Below are 19,828 nucleotides of genomic sequence, written 5' to 3'. Positions count from 1 at the left end.
TTCAATCCACGTGACCTTGGGATGCTGCAACCGTCATAAATATGAACCAGCGGTCAAGCATCTGAAAGTAAACCACATGACCCTGGGGGTGCTGCAACGGTCGTAAGTGTGAAAAATGGTCCCAACTCACTTTTTTTCAATGCCGTTGTAACTTCGAACTCTCACTGTATGGAAGTTTTTGTTTGTTTGTTTGTAAAAAAATGCTTGTAAATTGAGAATCATCTGTAACCTGAATGTGCCCCTGCCAATGAAATCAAGGTATATTATGTCGACAGCATTCCCACCATCTACTACAGTGGTTCTCAACCTTTATAGTGCTGCGACCCCTTTAATACAATTCCCCATGATGTGGCGACCCCAACCGTAAAATTATTTTCGTTTTGAATTTATCGCGCCTGAAGCCGTATTGGCTAGCGATCTGAACTGCTTGCGATTGCCTTGAGGACGGAGGCATTAAAGCGGAGACTCCTCCCCTATTAAGTTTATCGCGCCTGAAGCCAGATTAGGCTAGCGATTGGGAGTGATTGCAGCTGGCTTGAGAGGGAGACATCAGAGCAAAGATTTCTCTCTTTTTTAATTCATCGCGCCTGAAGCCGAATTCGGCTAGCGATTTGAAGAGCCTGCAGCTGGCTTGTGGAGTCAACCATTGGAGCGCGATTCTTCGACTCGCAAGTATACTTCCCATATTTCCGATGGTCTTAGGCGACCCCTGGCAAATTGTCATTCGACCCCCAATGGGGTCGCGACCCACAGGTTGAGAACCGCTGATCTACTAAGAACTTCACCCAATTGAACAATAAGGAAAAGCGAACTAAGTAGATCTTTTTTTTTTTCTTGGCCAAGCCAATGTTGACTTTTGCTTCCTAGGACATGGCTTTCCCTGTGTGCTAACACACTCGGCCTCTTGACAATTTGCGGAAAATTACTCCCAGCTGTTGATGCCACACCGACTGCTGGGTAATTTATCTGATCCTCCTTGTAGCAGACAAGGACAATATTTGCTCTCCTCGGGGCAGCTGGCATTTGACCGGCCCGCCGGGATTTCTCACAAAAACGATGCAATTTTTCATCTGGCAAGTTCTTTTGAAACTTTGGGGTGTCATTTCATCATCCAGAGCAAATCTGTTTCTTAAATAAATCTCGTCCGAGGCTGCCATCTCCTCCCGCCCTTCACAATTTTCACTTTTGTGTAGGAGGAGACTGGACGCAAATGCTTCCGCCTTTTCTTGGTTCGTTGAACGGCTGGTCAATTTTCTTAATTTTTCAACACTTTTTTAAAATATATATATATATATACTTTTAGCATTTTTCACGGATGCTGAGAATTAGTGGTCAGGCCTTGTCCTGAGAATATAGGGTAGTCCTCAGTGTATAACAGTTCATTTAATGACCGTTTGAAGTTGAAAAAAATTTTTTAGCTACCATTTAACGTTATAATGTCATTGGAAAAAAGTGACCTAGAACTGTTTTACACACTTGCGACCATTGTAGTATCCCCCACGGTATCAAAATTCAGACTAGCATGGATTTACGACGGTTGCAGCGTCCCGGGGTCACGTGATCCCCTTTTGCGACCGTCTGACGGGCAACGCCAACCAGGGAAGTCAGATTCACTTAACAACCGTGTTGCTAATTGAACGGCTGCAGTGATTCACTTAATAACCGTGGCAAGAAAGATTGTACAATGGGGGGAGGGGGAAATTCACTTGACAACTTTCTCGCATAGCGACGTAACTTTTGGGCTCAATGGGGGTCGTAAGTCGAGGATCACCTTGTAATGAAAGTTCCCCCCCCTGGAGGAGGAATTAGTCCGTCCACCCATCCCCCTTTCTTGTTTTGCAGAGTTTTAATTAGTTCCGTGCCCGAACAAGTTTTAACGTGGGTTGTCTTTGACCCGTGTTTTATTCTTGTGGTTCTGCTTTACCTATAATGCGTCAGATGTTAACCAGCGGTGAGCTGCTGCCTGCTGTAACAACCGGTTCGCCCAGCACCAAAAATGTGAGCACTCATGCACGCAGCTTCAAAATCATGCCAATATAGGACGGAATAGCCGTGGGGCCACAACTATCGGTTCAGCCAAACCGGTCTGAACCGGCAACAGCCCACCACTGTTGTTAACCCTGCAAACTCCCTTCACAAGAAAGCCATCTAAGAATAGTTCGATAAGGAGACAACTTGGCCCAGTTGTGCTTTCTGGTGTGAGATTTTTTTTTTTATTTGCATTTATATCCCGCCCTTCTCCGAAGACTTACAATGGCTTACAATGTGTTAAGCAATAGTCTTCATCCATTTGTATATTATATACAAAGTCAACTTTTATTGCCCCCAACAATCTGGGTCCTCATTTTACCTACCTTATAAAGGATGGAAGGCTGAGTCAACCTTGGGCCTGGTGGGACTTGAACCTGCAGTAATTGCAAGCAGCTGCTGTTAATAACAAACTGTCTTAGCAGTCTGAGCCACCAGAGGCCCCATGGGAGATGGGAGACTCGCCGGATCTTTGCGCTTTCCTTCTGTATGTTAGCTTGGGTGCTTGCTATGTGGAGCAGAAGGGGAACCGACTGTCCTCTGTGCAGTTGCAGGAAAGCCCCTGCCAGGCTGGCTCCGGGTTCAACTGCATATGTGTGGGGGCATTTCTCAGCCCTCCCACTGGATCCAAATCAAGAGAAGGGGGACCTTCTCTTAGGGGCCCCATACTAATCTGTGTATGTTAACCCTTCAATGCACCTTGTCTCATACAAATACAGCAACATAATTATTACATTTTACTGCATTTCTTTATTAATACTCACATGCAAATATATGTTTTAATTCATCGACTATTTACATTTTTATTCCTGTGAGTAGTTGTCATGGGGTCTCAGTACAATGCTGTTAAGATGGCCTTGGGAGGGGAAGGGGAGGGGGAGGGGGAGGAATGTGGGTTCCTTGGTGCTCTCTGAGCTTAGTTGTTTTTTTGCAGACATTTCATGACCCAACTAGGTAACAACACCAGTATGGAGTCTGCTCTCTGTTTATAAAGCACCTGAGGGCAGGACAAGAAGCAATGGGTGGAAACTAATCTAGGAGAGAAGCAACTTAGAACTAAGGAGGAATTTTCTCACACTTAGAACAATTAATCAGTGGAACGACTTGCCTGCAGAAGTTGTGAATGCTCCAACACTGGAAATTTTTAAGAAAATGTTGGATAACCATCTGACTGAGATGGTGTAGGGTTTCCTGCCTGGGCAGGGGGTTGGACTAGAAGGCCTCCAAGGTCCCTTCCAACTCTGATATTATTATTATTATTATTATTATTATTATTATTATTATTATTATTATTATTATTATTATTATTATTATTATTATCTAGAGTCTCACCCTATCTCTGTTGGTAGGAGTATTCCTGATAGTTATTTATTATTTTATTATTATTTATTAAATTTTTATACCGCCCTTCTCCCGAAGGACTCAGGGCGGTGTACAGCCAAAAATAAAACACAAGATATATACAATTAAAAACAACAGTTAAAACATAGCAGATTATAAAAGGCTGATAATTAAAAATTTAAATTTTAAATTTTAAAATATTAACAAAACCCCAAATTAAAATTCAACACTATTATGCCAGTCCCGCTTGAATGAATAAGTGTGTTTTGAGCTCACGACGGAAGGTCCGAAGATCAGGCACTTGACGTAAACCAGGAGGAAGTTCATTCCAGAGCGTCGCTGCCCCCACAGAGAAGGCCCTACCCCTGGGGGCCGCCAGCCGACACTGTTTGGCGGATGGCACCCTGAGAAGGCCCTCTCTGTGTGAGCGTACGGGTCGGTGGGAGGCACGAGGTAACAGCAGGCGGTCTCGTAAGTACCCGGGTCCTAAGCCATGGAGCGCTTTAAAGGTGGTAACCAAAATCTTGAAGCGCACCCGAAAAACCACAGGAAGCCAGTGTAGACTACGGAGCAGTGGTGTTACGTGGGAGCCACGAACGGCTCCCGTTACTACTCGCGCAGCCTCATTCTGGACTAACTGTAGCCTCTGGGTGCACCTCAAGGGCAGCCCCATGTAGAGAGCATTGCAATAATCCAACCTAGACGTAACCAGAGCGTGAGTGACCGTGCATAATAGTTCCTCGATTAGGGCATTGTTTACTCGGCGTCTGAAGCCAACCAGCGAAGCCAGATTTAATCCCCTTCCAGAAGGGCAAAAGCATGAGAGCCATCCAGTGGAAGAGCAGAAAAGGCCCTTCTCCTGGACACCCACCCCCTAGCAAAACTCCTTAAAAGACAGAGTCCCTGCGTGGCCTCTTCTGCTGGCCTGAGTGGGGCAGCTTAATCCCACTGGGGTGAGATGGCTCCTCCACACCCATATTATGGCTCAGCAAACAGCATGGGCCGGTCTGTAAACTTCCCAGGGGCTAAACTCCAACCTTGGGGTGAAATGCTCCCGGTTCAGACCGGATCGCCTGATACGGTAGCGATGGTGGTAGGTGGTTCGGAGAACCAGTAGCAAAAATCCCTGCCCACCCTCCACCCCCCCATGCCCAGCTGAGCTGTACGATCATCAGAGGTTTTTTTTTTGTTTTACTTTTAAAAGCATTTTTTCTTCAGTTAAAAAAAATGCTTTTAAAAGTAAAAAAAAACAACCTGTGATGATCGCGCGGCTCAGCTGGGATCGTCAGAGCCTTTTAAAAGCATTTTTTACAACCTTTTCAGCCGAAGAGGTTGTAAACAAAAAAGCTTTTAAAAGGCTCCTGTGGGGATCCCAGCTGAGTTGCCTGATCATCAGAGGCTTTTAAAAGCATTTTTTCTATAATCTCTTCAGCCGAAGAGGTTGTAGAAAAAACGCTTTTAAAAGTAAAAAAAAAAAAAAGTTGGCCACGCTCACCCAGTCACATTACCCACCACCACCAAGCCACGCCCACAGAGCTGGTAGTAACAAATTTTACATTTCACCCCTGTTTCGATCCCACCCCACCCAAAATTCTCTCTCGAGACGGGACCCAGCCTCTAACCCTCTTGCTCTTCCGTTACAGTCCTTGACCTGCTGGAAGCCCTCAACATCAGCCGCTCGGTGCCAGGGGTCAGCAAGATCAAGGGCCCCGATCCGGGCATCCCGGCTTGGAAGTTCCGCCGGCGGGTGCCCGCCCTCACGCTGCCCTGGGACTACTCGGTCTACCTGCTGTCCACGGTGCAAGCTGCCCTCGGCTTCCACTTCGTGGCCCGTCAGAGCCCCGGCTCAGAGGGGACCCTCATCTCTCTGACCTCCCCGGCGGCCTTCAAGCGAGACGGGCACCCCCTCTTGCAACTGTCATCCAACACCCAGGAGAACCAGCTCCGTCTGGCCTACCGGGCAGTGCATAATATGGAACCGGCCTCGCTGGTCTTTCCCGGAAGCACCCCTTTCGCCCACGGCCGCTGGGCGCAGCTGGCCCTCAACCTGCAGCCACGGCGCATCTCCCTCTACGTGGACTGCCAGGAGCCCTTCGTCTTTGAGAACGGCCGCGGGGAGGACCTGCTCAGCCTCCTGCTGCCCCTCGACCTGCAAATCACCTTTGCCAGTCTAGCTGGAAATGAAGCCAGCAAGTTCCTGGTAAGTCCAGCCAAAGGGCACTTAGCTTTGCCCTGCATCAGAACATTCTCAAACAAACCCACTTTGTGCTTATCCTTAAACCCCAATCCTCAGTCTGTTTAACCAGGCCGGTTGGGTTCCTTCATGCCACGAGCAGGACTTGGTTAATGCCAACTTATACGGTGGCTTAGTAGGTAAGACGCTGAGCTTGTCGATCGAAAGGTTCAGTGGTTCGAATCCCTGGTGCCGCATAATGGGGTGAGCTCCCGTTACTTGTCCCAGCTTCTGCCAACCTAGCAGTTCGAAAGCACGTAAAAAATGCAAGTAGAAAAAATAGGGACCACCTTTGGTGGGAAGGTAACAGCATTCCGTGCGCCTTTGGTGTTGGGTCATGCCAGCCACATGACCACGGAGACGTCTTTGGACAGCGCTGGCTCTTCGGCTTCGAAACAGAGATGAGCACCGCCCCCTAGAGTCGGGAACGACTAGCACGTATATGCGAGGGGAACCTTTACCTTTACCTTTAACTGTGTTAGAAATACAGGTAGATCTCGGTTTACAACCATAGCTGAGCCCAAAAATTACGTTGTTAAGGGAGGCATTTGTTAAGTGAGTTTGGTCTCATTTTATGACCTTTATTGGCACAGTTGTTAAGTGAATGACAAGCTCAGGATCTGAAAAGACCATGACAGACTTGGGGGAAAAATGGTCTCTATCCAACAACATGGAATTTAATGTGGAGAAAAGCAAAGTTTTACACCCGGGCAGGAAAAACCAAAGGGTGAAGTACAGATAAGGAGAAACCTGGCTCAACTCTGAGGGGCGCCTTGGAATTCTAGTGGACAATCACTTTAAACGTGAGCCAGCTGTGGGCAGCAGCAGCCGCCAAAAATGCTAATATAATCCTGGGTTGTACAAACAGAGGCAGAGAACCAAGATCATGTGAAGAACTAATGTCATCTATAAAGACCAAATAAGGCCACACCTGGAATACTTGCATCCAGTTTTGGTCCCCACATTACAAAAAAGATCTTGAGACTTTGGAAAAAATGCAGAGAAGAGCAGCAACTAGGATGATTAAGGGGATGGAGACTAAAAACATATGAAGAATTGTTGCAGGATTTGGGTTTGGCCAGTCTAGAGAAAAGAAGGACGGGGGGGGGACGACATGATAGCAGTCTTTCAGTATCTGAGGGGCTGCCCCAAAGAACAGGGGGACAAATTATTCTCCAAAGCACTAAAGGCAGGACAAGAAACGAGGGATGGAAACGAAACAAGGAGAGAAGGAATTAAGGAGAAACTTCCCAACAATGAGGACAATTAACCAGTGGAACAGCTTGCCACCAGAAGTTGTGGGGGCTCCAACAATGGAGGGTTTTAAGGAGGCACTGGACAGTCACTTGTCTGTAACGATGTAGGACCTCCAGCTTTAACTAATACTGCTTCCTTCTCCTATTTTCCCCACAACAACAACAACCCTGTGAGGTGGGCTGGGCTGAGTGACAGTGATTGGCCCAAAGTCACCCAGCTGGCTTTCATGGCTAAGGCAGGACTAGAACTCCCAGTCTCCTGCTGATTGGCCCAAAGTCACCCAGCTAGCTTTCACGCCTAAGGCGGTACTAAAACTCACCATCACCTGGTTTCTAACCTGATTCCTTAACCATTAGACATTTATGATTATGATGCTTGTTTTATTTTATTTTATTTTTTTTTATTTTTTGCAGGGCTCCTGGCAGACGGCCGAGATCTCCCCGCATGGCTTCTCCCACCGCCCCTGGCACTGTGAGAACCTGCCGGGTAAGGGTCTCCACCCAAATTGCACATCAGCATTCCCAGGGCTGGCAGGGGGTATGGGTGTGTGTCGGGGTGTGTGTGTGTGTGAGAGAGAGGGTAGGTAGTTGCTTAGTGTTGCAGTTCAGCAAGATTGCTTCCCTGGCCACCCACCGACCCAGAGCTGGGACCAAGTCAGAAGGGGCAGCTGAGAGGCACAGATCAAAGGAGTCTCTGGAGCAGTGGGAAAGGTTTTCTTCCTGCCAGACCCCTGACATCTGTGCTGGGGGCCAGATGTTCCCTGTCAGGGGCTGCTAAGAACCATGGGCTTCAACTGGGCTCCCGCCAGACAGGAGGCAACAGCTGTTGGGGAGGCAGGCGAGAGTCCCACCGGTGCCAGGGTGGCACGATGCCAGGGAGGGTAGGAGGAAGGGAGCCCTCTGGAACGGGCACGCCAGCAGAACATTTTGGGCTGGTCCAGTTCTGAGCCACAGTAGAGAGTGGACCTTTGGACTGGATGTGTAAGGATGTCAATCATTCTGGCAAGCGACAAGGTCTTTTGCTGCATTTCCTAGATATATAGAGGAGAGCGAGGGAGGAGGGGAGAAGAGATAGATAGATGATAAATAGATGGATAGATGAGAGAGAGAGAGAAAGAGAGCAGACAGACAGACAGACAGATAGATAGATAGATAGATAGATAGATAGATAGATAGATAGATAGATAGATAGATAGATAGATAGAGGGATGGATTGATGGATGGACAGACGAGATAGCTAGAGATAGATATTCCCCTTCCTCCTTTTTCTCATCCATCCCTTCTCCTCCTCCTTTTCTTCTCCCTCTACTTTTCCTCTACTTCTTCTTCACCTTCTCCTTCTCATCTTCCTCCTCTATCATTCTCTTTCCTCTTCTCTTTCCCCCTTCTCCTTTCCTTCCTCTCCTCTTTCTCCTCCTCCTCCTCCATCCCTCCTCCATCTCCTCCCCTCCTCCTCCTCCTCCCCCCCCACTTTTCTCAGCCCTTCCCACAAAGAAGGGGCTCCCTGGGAAGAGCACTCTTTCTCCTAGCAGCCCAGGTGGAAGGGTTGAGTTGTGGGGAGGGGTCTTTGTGGCCCTGGAGCAGCCCAGGTCTCTCTGCCAGAGCAATTCCTTCCCATCTCCCTGGGGACCACCGAGGGTGAACCTTGATGGCGGAATCTTCTGGTTGGGATCCAGGATCCTGAGCTGGAAATAAACAAAACAAGGCATCCAAAAGAAATCAGGCAGAGGAACAACTTTCGCACAAGGGGTCCCTTTGTTGTGGTTTGCATAATCTGGCCTGGTTCTGCTGAAATCAATTAGATTCAGATTGCGCAAAGGCCGTCTGGCTGGGAGAAGCTGGGGTGGGTGGGGGGTGGGGGGGGGATTCTGGCTGCACAGCCCTTCGCTCTTCCATCTGACTCCTCGCAAATGTGCAAAAGTGCAAATACACATTTTTCCATCCGACAAACAGTACAGTTGCTCAATCAATTTCTCAAGAAGTTAGTTTCACTAACATAAGAGCCGGTTTGGCCTGGTGATTAGTGCTGGTTTAGAAAGCAGGAGGCTCTGAGTTCTAGTTCTGCCTTAGGCATGAAAGCCGGCCGGGTGACTTTAGCCAATCACTAGGAGACGGTGAGTTCTAGTCTCACCTTAGGCATGCAAGCCAACTGGGTGACTTTCGGCCAATCACTAGGAGATGGTGAATTCTAGTCCCGCCTTAGGCATGAAAGCCAGCCGGGTGACTTTAGCCAATCACTAGGAGATGGTGAATTCTAGTCCCGCCTTAGGCATGAAAGCCAGCCGGGTGACTTTAGCCAATCACTAGGAGATGGTGAGTTCTAGTCCCGCCTTAGGCATGAAAGCTGGCCGGGTGACTTTGGGCCAATCACTAGGAGATGGTGAATTCTAGTCCCGCCTTAGGCATGAAAGCCGGCCGGGTGACTTTAGCCAATCACTAGGAGACGGTGAATTCTAGTCCCGCCTTAGGCATGAAAGCTGGCCGGGTGACTTTGGGCCAATCACTAGGAGACGGTGAATTCTAGTTCCGTCTTAACCATGCAAGGCAGCTAGGTGTCTTTCAGCCAATCACCAGAAGATAGTGAGTTCTAGTTCCACCTTAGGCATGAAAGCTGGGAGACAGTGAGTTCTACTCCCTCCTTAGGCACGAGAGCTGGCTGGGTGACTTTCAACCACTCCCTCTCTCTAAGCCCAGCCCACCTCACAGGGTTGTTGCTGTGGAGAAAAGAGGATAAGGAAACAATATTACAGATGCTCGTTGGCTTGAGTTACTTCCAAAGCAATAAAGGCAGGATTAAAATCTAAAATAAATGAACGATTTACTGCAGAAAGCCTAAATGAGCAGGCCATCCCTGGAAAATTGAAAGAAAATATTGCATTGCCAGCCAACATCCCTCCTGGACATTCCACTGCATAGCTTCAGCCCATACTTGACCTTCATTGGCCTGGGCTGCTGAAAGAATGAGTTGCCCCAATAAACACACACACACACCCATTAATGGGTCCAGGAAACGAGGGACGGGGACTTCTGGAGATTCCTCCTCACCTCTGCCAGGTAGTTCTGACCTCTTGTGTTGGTGACCCACAGAGTTGGACCTCTTCTCTCTGCCCTACGGTCTCTCTGAGGACCAGTATCTTGATCTCCCGGAAGAACCCTCTCTAGATCTGGAGTCCTTGCCACCTTTTGGACCGTTGGCCCTGGCAGAAACTCACCGCTACCAGCAAGAGCCCAGCCAACCAGATTTGCCACCCCTGGGACCCTCACGGCCTGGCGTGGCCAGCCTGGAAGACCGGATCCAGAGCCTGGAGGAGCTGGTGGAGGGGCTGGGAACCATGCTGGATATGGTTAAGGAACAGGTGAGGACTGCCCTGTACCAGTCGATGCCTTCTAATGGTTGTTCTGGAAGCAGAGCTGACTGACTGGGAAGCAGGCTGGCAACCCATCCCTCCAAGTACCGAGGGTGAGACCCCATCAAAATAGAAGTGCCACTCAGAGGACTTACTTTTGTTCTGACCTGGGCTTCCTGAGAAAGCATAAATCACAATCTTAGTCCCAAAAAAACCTCTTTTATTGAGTCGGCTGTGAATTATGGTCATTCACAGCCCATAATGATTCAAAAACAGTCTGTGCAGATTCCGACAGATGTCTGCTTGAGTTGACACAGTTGTTCAGTGTAATATTGATAAGCACCCACCTTTATCTCCCTTAAAACGCTGCCAGGGACCTAATTGTCAAATTAGTTTTGCAAGGCCAAATGGAGCACAGAGTCAAATAGGACTTCTCAGAGCTTGAACCGTCTATATGAACAAACTGCTTCCTGCAAAGGCTCACGTCCATTTGCTCCTCTTTTATGTCTTATGGGAGGGGCCAATCAATGCCAAGCCTTACTCCCGAGTCGCCCTTTTTTCCCCCCTTAATTGTTCTTGCTTTCTGGCAGCTCTGCGCATGCGCGCACTGGGAACAGGCTCCAGCTGTTCTTCTGCCTCGCTGATGTCAGATTCCGGAGGCTTCGGAGGCAGCACATAACTGCCAGATGGCCCGGCCCCCCTCTCTGCCTCTGACACAGAGCCCTTGTCCGAGCCTTCCCCAGACTCCAGGACTGGCCCAGATTCCTCCCCAACCTCCTCACTGTCCAACTCTGCTGCCAGCTCTGCAGGCTGTTGGCGGACCACAACAACTTAGTCCAAGGTTTAGTCCAAGAGATCCCGGATTCAGTACAATTTAGTCCAAAAATGCTACCTGTTTTCAAACTCTGGTGACTAAAGATGCTTTTTCAAAAGACAATTGGACTTTCTTTGTTTTTTTCTTGAAGACATTTTGCTTCTCATTTAAGAAGCTTCTTCAATTCTGACTGAATGGTGGGGAAGGGAGGGCTTTATATTCCTTGCAGTCATCTGGTTGTTCCCACGCTCTTTGAGAGTCATTGAAGCCACTTGGGAGTAGGGTTTGCTGAGTGGAGGAGGAGGACTATGGGGCCCTTGGTGCTCTCTGAGCTTGGTTGGTTTCTTGCAGACATTTCACGACCAAACTAGGGAACATCATCAGTGCTAGAAGGGAGTGGGGTTTCTCTCGGTTTATGTACAAGTGGCTTCCCCTGGTGATTCCTTGATCAAGCCAAGACCAAAAGCATGAAAAAATTCCTAGAAAAACAGCCACATCAGTCGTCACTGGGCACATAGAGATAAACAACAGCTACAAACCATTCAAAAGAGACAATCAAAAAGCTAAAAAGGAAACAGAAAGACTGAAACAGCTCTTCATCATCAAGCAACACCATATAAACACAGATCAACACCAAGATTAATACTAGACCAACAATCAAGTAAACCATGCCCAACCCAGGAGCTACCAAGTCAGAGAAGCAGTCAAAGAGCCTAATCAGAGCCTCCAAGGATGTGCTCACAAACCCTCAAACAGCAAGCCTATATAAACACAGAGTGAACCCCACTTCCTTCTAGCACTGATGATGCTCCCTAGTTGGGTCATGAAATATCTCCAAGAAAACCACCAAGCTCAGAGACCACCAACAACCCCACTGTTCTCCTCCTCCTCCTCCTCCTCCTCCTCCTCCTCCTCCTCCTCCTCCTCCTCCTCCTCCTCCTCCTCCTCCTCCTCCTCTCCCCAAACCCCATTGCCTTTTGGCACTGACAATGTTAGTTGGGTCATGAAATGTCTCCAAGAAAAACCACCAAGCTCAGAGACCACCAAGGACCCCACAGTTCAACTCTGAATATTCTCTTCTACTGGTGATTCTGCTTTTGCTCCCAGGCACCCTGAGCTGGAGGAAACCCGACATGGATCACTAAACACAAAGCAATTGGCAAGGAAGGTTTTGAAAGTCCTCGATTGTTTGTTTTCACAAAGGTCCCTCCGTGGAACTTGCGCACGGTTGTGCTCTTTAACCATGAGGACTAGAAACCTGTTCCTAAAAGAGTAGAGAAGCAGCCTTACCACCTTAATAGTTAGTTCTGGGCGGCGGAGGGAGGGATGACCGAATTGTGTGCTGACATACAATCCTGATCCTACAGCTCTGCCTTTCCACCCCCCTCCCCCTCCCCCGACAGAATTCTGACCTGCTGGGCCGGGTGAAGATTCTTGAACAATGCGAGTGTCGGCGAGCGACCTGCTTTGCAGATGGACGGCACTACGAGGAGGGGGCTTCCTGGGACCAAGACCCCTGCACCTCCTGCATGTGTGTGCAGGGCAAGGCCGAGTGCCAACTGCAGCCCAATCGGATGCTCTGCCGGGGTGAGGAAATGCCCGGGGTTCGAGACTCACCGTGCCAAGCGCCCTTTGGGGGAATCGGGCCCAGGGAAGCAGGGGGCATGGGATTGTACCGTTTTCCCTTTCACCTCTTGCCAAGATCAATCTAGAAATCAAGAGTGCGTGATCTACGGAGTGGATTTCTGGATTTCTGCCAGTCAGGAGCGTCCAAAGGGCTGGAAGAGGTCAAAAACTTCAAGCCATCGACGTTTGTGATCTCGAAGTCTTGGGCCACGATCCCGAGGCACATTTCCTCTTCTCTCCCATGCCCTGCCTGGCCCCTGTTGCCCTTCTCCCTTTGACCGCTTCTCCGCAGGCAGGAATCCAACAGGTGCGCTTCCACCACCACCCCCTCCTGTCCTCCCTGCAGGATGCGCCGACGGCAGGAAAGATGACGAGAGCTGGAAGCCGGATCCTTGTCGGAGATGCCGGTGCGAGGTGAGCGGGTGGGCAGCCGTGTGCCAGTACGGATGCCAACTTCCCGATTTGGAAAAACGGTGCCCTTCCCTTGGCGGAAAAGGTGGCAAAAAATGCTTCCCATGGAATTCGGGTCTCTTTGCACCCACCCAGGATGGCAGAGTGACTTGTGAAGTGGAGGATTGTCCCCCCGTGCCTTGCCAGCATCCTGCCACCCCCGAGGACAGGTGTTGCCCCGAATGTGGGGGTTGCAAGTACAAGGGACACCTGCTGAAGGACAGAGATGGCTTCCTGGAGGATCCGTGCACCCACTGCACCTGTGAGGTGAGGTGGGGGGGCAGGTCCCGTGCTGTCCCACTCACTCGCGCACACACACACACACACACACACACACACACACACACACGTAATTTGCCTTCGGAAGTTGTGGGAGCTTCATCACTGGAGGCTTTCAAGAAGAAATTGGACTGCCATTTGTCAGAAATGGTGTAGGCAGGGTCTGTTAATCTGTAAATCTGTAAGGAAGATAGATAGATAGATAGATAGATAGATAGATAGATAGATAGATAGATAGATAGATAGATAGATAGATAGAATAGAATAGAATAGAATAGAATAGAATAGAATAGAATAGAATAGAATAGAATTTTTTATTGGCCAAGTGTGATTGGACACACAAGGAATTTGTCTTGGTGCATACGCTCTCAGTATACATAAAAGAAAAGATCATCAAGAATCATAAGAATAGAATAGAATAGAATTTTATTGGCCAAGTGTGATTGGACACACAAGGAATTTGTCTTGGTGCAGATGCTCTCAGTGTACATAAAAGAAAAGATCATCAAGAATCATAAGGTACAACACTTAATGATAGTCAGAGGGTACAAATTTAACACTTAATGATACAACACTTAATGAAAGTCATAGGCTACAGATAAGCAATCAGGAAACAATATCAGTATAAATCGTAAGGTTACAAGCAACAAGGTTACAGTCATGCAGTCATGAGTGGAAAGAGATTGGTGATGAGAACAATGAGAAGATTAATAGCAGTGCAGACTTAGTAAATTGTTTGACAGTGTTGAGGGAATTATTTGTTTAGCAGAGTGATGGCCTTCGGGAAGAAACTGTTCTTGTGTCTAGTTGTTCTGGTGTGCAGATTTAGTGGGTTTTATTATTATTCCCCAGCAATAGTGGACAACCACTTAAACATGAGCCATCAGGGTGCTGCAGCTGTTAAAAAAGCCAACACAGTTCTAGGCTGCATAAACAGAGGGATAGAATCAAGATCACGTGAAGTGTTAGTACCACTTTATAATGCCTTGGTAAGGCCGCACTTGGAATCCTGCATCCAGTTTTGGTCGCCACGATGTAAAAAAGATGCTGAGACTCTAGAAAGAGTGCAGAGAAGAGCGACAAAGAGGATTAGGGGACTGGAACCTAAAGCATATGAAGAACAGTTGCAGGAACTCGGTATGTCTAGTTGAATGAAAAGAAGGACTAGGGGAGACATGATAGCAGTGTTCCAATATCTCAGGGGCTGCCCCAAAGAAGAGGGTCAGGCTGTTCTCCAAAGCACCTGAGGGTAGAACAAGAAGCAATGGGTGGAAACTGATCAAGGAGAGAAGCAACTTAGAACTAAAGAGAAATTTCCTGACAGTGAGAACAATTAATCAGTGGAACCATTTGCCTCCAGAAGTTGGACTAGAAGATTTCCAAGGTCCCTATCAACTCTGTTGTTCTGTTCTGTTCTAAATTCCCTTCATCAAAAACCCAGAACTGTCCCAATGACTGGGAACTGTCCCAGCCAAAAGCAGAGCAAGGCTAGTCCGCAGAGCAATGGCCAATGGATAGTTGTGAGATACTTGTAAATTCCCCAAACAAGATAAACCCACCAGGCAAAATTAAACCCATGGTACAAAAGGGTTTCACGGGGCACAATCCAAAGTCAAGGCACAGTGTGAATCCAAAGCAAGGCAGGAATCACAACGACCAGGAAAGGCACAGCTAGGAAATGTACAACATTGTTCTCACTGTGAGAATTGGAAATGCCAGTCCCGCAGCCCATTTCACCGCAGTCTGGGTCCTCCACCCAGTGATGCCAGGGAAGAGCGCCCTGACCTCCTCCTTTCTGTCCAGGTGCCACTCTAGATAAATCTTGTTTTACCAGGCAGGCACAGTCCGGTGCCAAGTGACCGAATGCCCTCAGCTTTTGTGCCAGGACCGCTACACGCCGCCTGGGCAGTGCTGCCCCAACTGCCATAAAGGTAAGAGGTTTTGCGCAATACAGGGGAAAGCCGCAGAGTGTGTTTGTGTGTCCAATCTGATGCTTGAAGCTGCATTTGTGTTCCCACAGGCGGGTTTGGGCAATTCGCACACAGAACGTGTTTTCTTAACCCAGTCTGGAGCTTTAAAAAATGGTGGGTGGGCAGCAGTTGATGAATTCATTCATTGTTTCAATCATTCATTGGTTGAGTCATTCATTGAGTCATTCATTTATTCATTTATCATGTCAATCATTGATTCTCATTGATTGATTAGGTCAATCTTTGATTCATTCATTCATCAATTCATTGAGTCAGTCATTGATTGATTGATTGATTCATTCATTCATTGAGTCATTCACTTGTTCATTTATCACGTCAATCATTCATTGACTCATTGATTGATTGGGTCAATCATTGATCCATTCATTCATTCATTCAATCAATCATTTATTCTTTTATCATGTCAATCGTTTAATGCCTCATTGATTGATTGGGTCATTCATTCATTGAGTCAATCGTTCATTCATTTCTTCATTGGTCCAATCATTTATTCATTCATTGATTGGCTCGCTGATTAATTGGCTCAATCATTGTTTCATTCATTCATTCATTCAATAAATCAATCATTTATTCTTTTATCATGTCAATCGTTCAATGCTTCATTGATTGATTGGTTCATTCATTCAATCATTCATTCATTCATTCATTTATTGAATCAATCATTCATTCATTCATTGGTCCAATTATTTATTCATTCATTTATTTATTGAGTCAATCATTCATTCATTCATTCATTGGTCCAATCATTTATTCATTCATTGATTGGCTTGTTGATTGATTGGCTCAATCATTGTTTCATTCATTGATCAAGTCTCATCAAGTTCAGGTCAGTGCTTAGAGACCCAATAGATAAGAATTTCTCCCTGCCAGCCTGTCCCCATCCTGGTCTTTCCCCAACTTCCAAGAAGAAAGAAGGGAAGGAAGGGATCCTCCTGCCCCATGGGCTAGCATCGGGTAGCATTCCTGGGCCCCACCTTTGCCCCTTGGAGCAGGGCAGGGCAACCCATCCCGTCAGGTCCCCGATCTAAATTGCAAGAATCTCAGCCCCCTTCAGAGGACCACAGAGGGAGGTTTCTGTAGCTCTTCTCTGCCACCTGATGGTCATCCGGAGTTTTGCAGGTGGCATACACACACACACACAAACACACAAAGAAGCTTTATCTCCAAGTGGGCCTTTTGTTCTCCGATCTCATCCCTCTGCAGCTTGTGAGCTGGATGGCCACCCGGTGGAACCTGGGCAGGAGGCGACCTCGGCCGATGGATGCCAGCGCTGCTCCTGTTCTGTGAGTGACTGGGGGGGGTGGGGGGAGGAAGGGTTTTGGGCTTCAGGGCTGCGCAACTCTGCAATGGGAAAGGGGGCAGCCTATAGGGCGTGGGGCCCGTGCAGATGTGGGTAAGTTTCCCCAAACTCGGGAGTGCCTGCGCAGGGTGGTCAAAACATTCAACATGCCGTCCTTGATGATGCGATCAGAGCTCCGGCTGTTGTTGTTTTTTTTAATGTGTGTCACACTATAAAATAATTCATCAGGTGAACAGGATCAACCAAATCCGATTTCAGTTTAAGCGTAGAAGAAAATATAATGTTGATGATTCCAAATAGATGCATCTGCGATGTTGTTTGATTATGGATGTTGTTTTAATCGTTGCTTGGGAGCTGCCCAGAGTTCGATGTAAGCTATATAAAGGTTTTTGGTGCATAAATATTTATTTCTTATTTAAGGAAATAAAATAAAGGGTTTGATGGAGGATTTCTAATTGCACTCCTCAAAATAAGACGTCTCACCCACCCACCCTTCCTTCCTTCCTTCCTTCCTCTCTCTCTCTCTTCTTTCTTACTTTCTTTCTTTCTTTTTCTTTTTTTCCCTTTCTTTCTTTCTTTGTCTTTGTCTTTTTCTCTTTCCTTCCTTCCTTTCTCTCTCTCTTTCACTCTCTATCTCCTATCTTTCTTTCTTTCTTTCTGTTTCTCTGTCTTTCTTTCTGTTTCTCTTTCCTTCCTTTCTTCCCTCCTTCCTTCCTTTCCCTCTCTCTCTCTCTCCTTCCTTCCTTCCTTTCTTCCTTCCTTTCTCTGTTTCTGTTTGTCTTTCTTTCTCTTTCTCTTTCCTTCCTTCCTTCCCTCCTTCCTTCCTTCCTTTCCCTCTCTCTCCTTTCTTTCTTTCTTTCTTTCTTTCTTTCTCTGTCTTTGTCTTTCTTTCTCTTTCCTTTCTTCCTTCCTTCCTTCCTTCCTCTCTCTCTTTCACTCTGTCTCCTTTCTTTCTTTCTTTCTTTCTTTTTTCTTTTTTTCTTTCTTTCTTTTTGTCTTTTTTTCTCTTTCTCTTTCCTTCCTTCCTTCCCTCCTTCTTTTCCCACAGGATGGAAAACTTCTCTGCTCCCAGATTCCTTGCCCAGAGCTGGACTGTCCCAATCCAGAGAAAGTGCCCGGAGAATGTTGCCCTCGATGCCAGAGTGAGTCTTTCATGGCTCTGTTAGATTTCTCTCCCCTCGGGACCCAGGTGGCCTGCGGACGGCCTCACAAGTCCCTTTTTTTCAGTGCCGTTTTAACTTCGAACGGTCACTAAGCGAACCGTTGTAAGTCAAGGTGCTGAATGCCTTTTTCTGACCACCGGCTGGGCTTCCCCGCATTCAGTCCTCCCTCCCTCCCTCCTCTACGACGCAGGTTGTGTGAATGGAACCACCAGGCACGAAGACGGGGAAGAGTGGACGCCTCCCACGGACCCCTGCCTCAGATGTAAGTGCCAGGTGAGTCCCGGAAGTGGCCGGCTGTCCACCTGTCGCTTTCAAACCTTCATCAGAAATTCTGGGATCGGGTCCCTGAAGGTCCTCGCACAGCGTTGGCTAACGTCGGGTGCCAAAAGCACACACACACACACACAACAGCATGTGCGCGTGCCAGCACCCATAATGCATTGTGGCCCCCACAGCGCATGCGTGCACAATGCCCCCTCGCTCTCCCTGTGCACGCACAAGCGACACCCCCAAGTTCCCTCTGCACATGCGCATGCGACCGCCCCCCACCTCCATTTTGGGCCTAGTAGACCTTCCTGCAGCCTCCAGGGCCTAAAAACTAGCTGCATGGGGTGGGGGCGTTGCAACCCCCCCCCCGTACTTCCCCTGCCCACTGCGCATGCATATGCATCTCTCGCATGCAGCCCTCCAGTCCCCGCGCATCCCAAAAATCAGCTTGCCGGCGGGAGGCGCGTGCATGGTAGAGCTGAGCTAGGCGACGGCTCGTGTGCCTGCAGAAAGGGCTCTGCCTGCTGTCTATGGAATAGAATAGAATAGAATAGAATAGAATAGAATAGAATAGAATAGAATAGAAATTGCAATGTCCTTCCTGTCAAAGACTATTTCAGCTTCAATTGCAGCAATACACGAGCACACAATAGATTTAAACTTAATGTTAACCGCTCCAATCTTGATTGCAGAAAATATGACTTCAGTAGCAGAGTTGTAAATACTTGGAACACACTACCTGACTCTGTGGTCTCTTCTCAAAATCCCCAAAGCTTTAACCAAAAACTTTCTACTATTGACCTCACCCCATTCCTGAGAGGACTATAAGGGACGTGCATAAGAGCACAAGCGAGCCTACCGTTCCTGTCCTATTGTTTTCTTTCGTTATATCCAATGAATATAGTTATTGCATGCTTATGCTTATATATATATATGCTTATATATTATATAGTTACTTTTATGCTTATGCTTATATATACTGTTGTGACAAAATAAATAAATAGAATAGAATAGAATAGAATAGAATAGAATAGAATAGAATAGAATAGAATAGAATAGAATGGAATGGACAATAGGATAGGATAGAATAAGAATAAGAATAAGAATAAGAATAGGGAATTGGGAATGGGAATGGAAATGGGAATGGGAATGGGAATAGAATAGAATGTTAATAGAATATAATAGAATGGAGAATAGAATAGGATAGGATAGAATAAGAATTGGAATTGGAATTGGGAATTGGGAATTGGGATAGAATAGAATAGAATAGAATAGAATAGAATAGAATAGAATAGAATAGAATAGAATAGAATAGAATTTTTTATTGGCCAAGTGTGATTGGACACACAAGGAATTTGTCTTTGGTGCAGATGCTCTCAGTGTACATAAAAGAAAAGATACCTTCATCAAGATACAACACTTGCAACACTTAATGATGGTCATAGGGTACAAATTTAACACTTCATGATAGTCATAGGGTACAACTAAGCAATCAGGAAACAATCAATATCAATATAAATCATAAGGATTCCCAGCAACAGAGTTACAGTCATACAGGCATAAGTGGGGAGAGATGGGTTTGCCCTCATGGTCCTAGCATGATATCTATGGAGATTCTCAGTCCTCCGTATCAGGATTGCCCCAAAGGGTGATTTTTTTTTTTCAAGAGACAACTGGACTTTCTGGTTTTTTTCGTTGAAGACGTTTCGCTTCTCATCCAAGAAGCTTCCTCA

The 19,828-nt window shown here is 47.1% G+C and overlaps 1 protein-coding gene across 1 annotated transcript in view; it reads left to right on the top strand.

Annotated features, from left to right (window-relative positions):
* Positions 1–19,828, top strand: part of KCP (kielin cysteine rich BMP regulator) — a 65,067-nt gene that overhangs the window by 1,793 nt on the left and 43,446 nt on the right. The window contains exons 2-11 of the mRNA XM_058191710.1: positions 5,013–5,569; positions 7,273–7,345; positions 9,946–10,214; positions 12,423–12,606; positions 12,992–13,059; positions 13,192–13,362; positions 15,209–15,305; positions 16,569–16,648; positions 17,714–17,807; positions 18,019–18,101. Of these exons, the coding sequence (XP_058047693.1) occupies positions 5,013–5,569; positions 7,273–7,345; positions 9,946–10,214; positions 12,423–12,606; positions 12,992–13,059; positions 13,192–13,362; positions 15,209–15,305; positions 16,569–16,648; positions 17,714–17,807; positions 18,019–18,101 (1,676 nt within the window). The remainder of the gene's footprint in view (positions 1–5,012; positions 5,570–7,272; positions 7,346–9,945; positions 10,215–12,422; positions 12,607–12,991; positions 13,060–13,191; positions 13,363–15,208; positions 15,306–16,568; positions 16,649–17,713; positions 17,808–18,018; positions 18,102–19,828) is intronic.

The sequence above is a fragment of the Ahaetulla prasina genome, chromosome 7, assembly GCF_028640845.1.
Source record: "Ahaetulla prasina isolate Xishuangbanna chromosome 7, ASM2864084v1, whole genome shotgun sequence".
Classification (NCBI taxonomy): Eukaryota; Metazoa; Chordata; class Lepidosauria; order Squamata; family Colubridae; genus Ahaetulla; species Ahaetulla prasina.
The sequence above is the reverse complement of the archived record's forward strand: the minus strand, read 5'-3'. Positions and strand labels throughout refer to the sequence as shown.